The 4,994-nt window shown below is 39.9% G+C and overlaps 1 protein-coding gene across 1 annotated transcript; it reads left to right on the forward strand.

The window, feature by feature from the left end:
• Window positions 1–958: 958 nt before the first annotated feature.
• On the forward strand, window positions 959–1,922 carry LOC122021660. The gene is made up of 3 exons (XM_042579808.1): window positions 959–1,067; window positions 1,169–1,498; window positions 1,702–1,922. The coding sequence occupies exons 1-3, from the start codon at window positions 977–979 to the stop codon at window positions 1,824–1,826; spliced, it is 546 nt and encodes a 181-aa protein (XP_042435742.1). The 5' UTR covers window positions 959–976; the 3' UTR covers window positions 1,827–1,922.
• The last annotated feature ends 3,072 nt before the right edge of the window (window positions 1,923–4,994 follow it).

Consider the following 4,994-nt stretch of genomic DNA (forward strand, 5'->3'; position numbering starts at 1 on the left):
AGCAATCAGGAGGAGACGTGCGAGGAGCTACAAATTAGGAATATTCCATTAATTAGGATTTTTATTCCTTTTGAATTTATTCGGTTCGGGATCTTTACCGATTTTGAAATTTATTCGGTTAAGAAAAAAATTGATTTAATCGGATAAATCAAATTTTAATTTCTAAAATCAAAATGTAACCAATTAAACTGATATAATTAATATTTTTTAGAAACAAAATTAAATTTTTAATTAACTGAACTGAATTTTTAAATTTAATCAATTAATTTGATTTAACTAAATTTTCCCTTCAGTAAAATGAATGAAGAATATAAATCCTTAAATATCTAAACTTTTCTAAATGCCCGTGGTAGAAGTTACTTAATTCAATTTTATATCGGTGAAATTTAAATACTACGGTTCTAAATGCTACGGACTACGGTTGCATAAGAGGCATATAACCAACCATAAATAAGATTACTTGTGAGAGCGGTGGCAACGTGAGATGCACCGCACTGCACTTCATCCAAACGCCTCCAGCTGTCGCCATCTTATTTCTCATTAAACTTAAAAACAGGAAACAAAAAAACAAAAAAAACAAATCAGAAGACGAAGCCCGTATCAACTAAGCAAGTTGATTCATGGCCTCCACGTCCAAATCCCCACATTTCTTTTCTTTTCTTTGCTTTTTTTTTCTTTTTCTTAAGAAAAAACGGCAATAACAAGCAATTTATTGGACTCACAACAACGCGTACGTATGATGAGCAAGTAGAGCATGTTCTGGCGTAGGCTCGAATTATGAGAATAGTCAGCAGCCAGGCTTGAGACAATAAGTAGCGTTCGAATTGCAGCTCAAAAAACGCCGGTTGCAACGGCGGCGGAGCGTTGCGTTAGTCAAAGTAAACTCCACGACCGACCTCGGGCGAGCTATATAAGCACCACCAGCCCCTGCCCCCTCTCTCGCCCTTCGTCCAACAGACCCAACCAACCATCCGATATGAATTCTCCGGCGACTTCGAAGGCGGCGGCAATGGCTTCGGCCCTCATACTTCTCTCGCAGTTTCTCGTCCTCATCCCCTCCGCTCAAGGTTCGTTCGACGTAGTTATCATGATCTTGTTCTGTTCTTGAATTGACGGCTATATAAGCTAAGCGATATATATGTGTCTGTGTGGGTGTGACGGGGAGCAGGAGGCGTCGTATGCGAGAATCTGCCGCAAGATTTGTGTGCCTTCGCTGTCTCGTCGGAGTCGAAGCGGTGCGTGCTGGAGAGCAGCCAGCGGGGGGACGGACTGACGAAGTATCAGTGCCGGACATCGGAGGTGGAGGTGGAGCGGGAGATGAAGGACTGGATCGAGACGGACGAGTGCGTGCGGGCCTGCGGCGTCAGCCGTGGCGCCGTCGGGATTTCCTCCGACGCCCTCCTGGAGCCCGACTTCGCCGGCAAGCTCTGCTCCGCCGCCTGCTACCAGAACTGCCCCAACATCGTCGACCTCTACTTCAATCTCGCCACCGGCGAAGGTAATTAAAGACGAAGTCCAAAATAATAATAATAATAATAATAATAATAATAAACTGTGAGAAATCATCTAAAATCTTGAGTAAGGCATCCATCTCGTTACGAGCCAAATCGTACAAAATAAAAAATATAAAAATCGATTTAGCAACACAATTGTTTCCTGATTAATTGTAACGACTCCTTTACTTTAAATCTTTGGTTACAGGTGTCTTCCTACCTGAGCTTTGCGAGGTGCAAAAGGAGAACACCCGGCGTGTCATGGCGGAGCTTCTCAGCTCCGGCGCAGCGCTGGGCGCTTCTTCTGCTCCTGTTCCTGCTCCTGCCCCGTAGTACACTTAATTACTACTTGTAATTTATTTTGGATATTGTTTCTCCGCTCCTCTTAAGTTTCTATGCGTACGTATACCATTTGGTGTTTTTATTACAGTTGTTGTTTTTGTATGTGATTATTTCATGTGATTGAAAATCAATTCACAGTTGCGTATACCTCGTATTATACAGGTGTCATTCTCAAACAATTATCTTCGGCAATTTATCAAAAGATGTACTAGGTTTAATGTATTTATCAAAAGACGTATCATGATTTTATATTTAACAAAAGACACAGTTTACCAAAATCAATTCCCAAATTATCCCTGTGGCTAATCTGGCAACCGCCTTTTTCAAACACATTTTTCCAAGCATCCAAGCCGAAATTAGAATTGAAAAATAATTTGTGGTTCGGATGTACATTTTCTCACCGTCTCTCTCCCTCCATTCCTCTGCATGGTGTTATAAACTTGAAAGAAATATGAACCCTGCGCTTGCCATTACTGCTCGTGCTGGTTGGCGGGATTGCAATAAACCAGTTAGGTTTATGGCATAATGGCGTAAGAGTTGCTAGAGGAGACCAAGGACAAATTAAGTTAAGAACGTCAGCCGAGAAGGACAAACTTCTTGCAAGAGGGAAATTAGTAGAAGCACACATTTAAAGATTTAGACATGTATGTATTGATTTTTTTACTGTAAATTAGAGTATCGATGGTAAATAAAAATGACAGTATTGGTGGGAAGGGTGGCGACAAAAAGTGTTGTTATGGTGTATTTTGGTTGTGTGGAGAATAATATTCAACAACACCTGAATTATGATGTAATAGAAGACTTAATTGATTTAAGTCATGTTAGTTTCTGACGTTGATAGTTACGTTTGGCTAAAAATTATTTATTTTTGGTTTAGGGTTTAGTCAGCGGTGGTCCTAGTTTACAAAAAGTATCTGCTTCAAAAGGGGTCTGATATCTATGATATCAGGCCCACCTTGGGCATGATATTGATAACGTGTTATGTGGTTAAAACTTTATTTTTACATCAGACCCTTCCTAGTTTGAGAAAAATTACAATTTAACTACAGCAATAGATTATGTAGTTGCAAATTTACTAAAATAGTTTGTAATTTATTTATCAGGGATGATCATATAACTGAAAAAATTCTCTCTGAGATATGGAATACTCTTGATGCAAATTCTAGCATTGGACATGTGGCTAATGTAGGAGAAGTATCCAGAACAAATATTCCATCATCTTCGCAGTATAGTTGTGTGTCTAACACAAATAGAAATACAAGCAGTAATTTCACATTTGATCTAAATGAAGAAGCTAGTATTCAAGAAGATGAGGTTCTGAACCTGTGTGCAACACTTGTTGATTACTATGAGCCTACTTGGAGTGAGGAGGAAGGGTATTATAACCGAAATGGAGAGAAAATACAATGCAATACAGATGTACAAGAATTCTTTGCTGATGATATGCAGATTGAACAATATGAAATATCTCAAGAGCAGTACAGTGACTTAGAGGAGGAGTTCCCAATAGCTGATTATCCATATATTCTAAATTCTCGATTGCTCCAAAGGCCAATTGAAGAGGCAACAGATCAGCATGAATTTTTTATAGGACAAATATTTCCGTCTCGACAAGAGTTCAAGAATGAACTTGTGAAACATGCCATGGTTAAACATATGAGATATAACCCAGTTCACACTCGGAAAAATAAAGTAAAAGCTGTCTGCTTCAATCAACCGTGTAAGTGGAGAGTAGTTGCCCGGGGGGATGTAGAGTTCATTGTTACGAAATATATAAAGGAACACCAATGTGGCACCATTAGGGAAAGTGCTAATCATCAAGCATGCTCTTCATTTTTTGTAGCTTCTTTTGTTGAGCAATTTCTTGCTAATGAACAATACAAGCCAAGTATGATTATAGCAGATATAAAAGCCAGATTCGGAGTGACCATATCCTACAGAAAAGCATACATAGCTCGAGAGAAAGCGATGAAGAAAGTTGTTGGAGATTATGACCAAGCATATAGAGATCTTCCACTATATCTGCGTGAGTTAAGAGTCAGGGATCCTGAAACCTATGTGACACTACACAGGAATGGGGTTAATCAGTTCCAACGCTGTTTTTGGGCTTTTGGAGCTTGTAGAAGAGTATTCAGGTCTTATCTTCGTAAATTAATTGGAATTGATACCACACACCTAAGAGGCAAATATCCGGGTGTGTTGTTGATGGCTACATCAATAGATGCTAATGACAATGTCCTCCCAGTAGCCTTTGGAATCACTGAAGTTGAATGTGGGTCTGCATGGGAGTGGTTTTTGGATCATACAAAGAGATTCTTTAATATTGATCCAGAGTCAATGAGTATAGTATCAGATAGACATCGTGGCATTATAGCAGCAGTTAGGATAGTCTACCCTACTGCCCATCATGTTTTTTGTTGCCACCACATGTCTTGTAATATGGTAACAAATACTGGCAGTATGTAACGCCCCGCCTTCTACTGACTAAGCTATAAGGCCGGGGGTTATAATCACTGTGCTAAATTGAATTATTTTGGGCGGAAAACTGAACTAATTTAAAATTCTATGTTATTTGCTATAAAATTTGAAATTTATATTCAGAATACATTTCTAAGGTTGTACACCTACTAAGAGGGGAAGCCAACTTGCTATCTGATCAAAAACCTGAAAACAGACACTTCTGGCTGAAATCAGACATTCTAATTGATCGGTTGATCGATTGGAGTCATTTGATCGATCCAATGATTGATTCGACGTGCTACTGTGCACTGAAGTCCCGTCTGGATCGATCGATTGATCGATCCAGTCTGGCCAATCGATCCGGAGATCGATTCAAAAGCTCTCTGTTTGCGGGTTTTAAATTCTCGATCGATCGGCTGATCGATCCATGGTCGATCGATCAGTTGATCGATTCATCATCTCTCTGTATGCGACAGATCTCTTCCCAATCGATCGGCTGATCGATCGAGGGCTCCTCAATCGATCAGCTGATCGATTCCATAGTGTTCTGTACGCGGGGACTTCATCCAATCGATCGGCTGATCGATTGAGGATTGCTCAATCGATCGGCTGATCGATTGGGTTTCTGATTTCTGCAGAAATCAGACCTGACCTCGTACAGAACTTCAGAAATACAACTACAAACACAACACTAATACC

Source organism: Zingiber officinale, chromosome 9A (assembly GCF_018446385.1).
Source record: "Zingiber officinale cultivar Zhangliang chromosome 9A, Zo_v1.1, whole genome shotgun sequence".
In the NCBI taxonomy this organism is placed as follows: Eukaryota; Viridiplantae; Streptophyta; class Magnoliopsida; order Zingiberales; family Zingiberaceae; genus Zingiber; species Zingiber officinale.

Bases quoted from the DNA above. Each gene is read 5' to 3' on its own strand.
- LOC122021660 (XM_042579808.1), top strand. From the start codon at position 977: ATGAATTCTCCGGCGACTTCGAAGGCGGCGGCAATGGCTTCGGCCCTC. The intron at 1,068-1,168 runs GTTCGTTCGACG...GACGGGGAGCAG, and splicing joins CCTCATCCCCTCCGCTCAAG to GAGGCGTCGTATGCGAGAAT. The intron at 1,499-1,701 runs GTAATTAAAGAC...CTTTGGTTACAG, and splicing joins CAATCTCGCCACCGGCGAAG to GTGTCTTCCTACCTGAGCTT.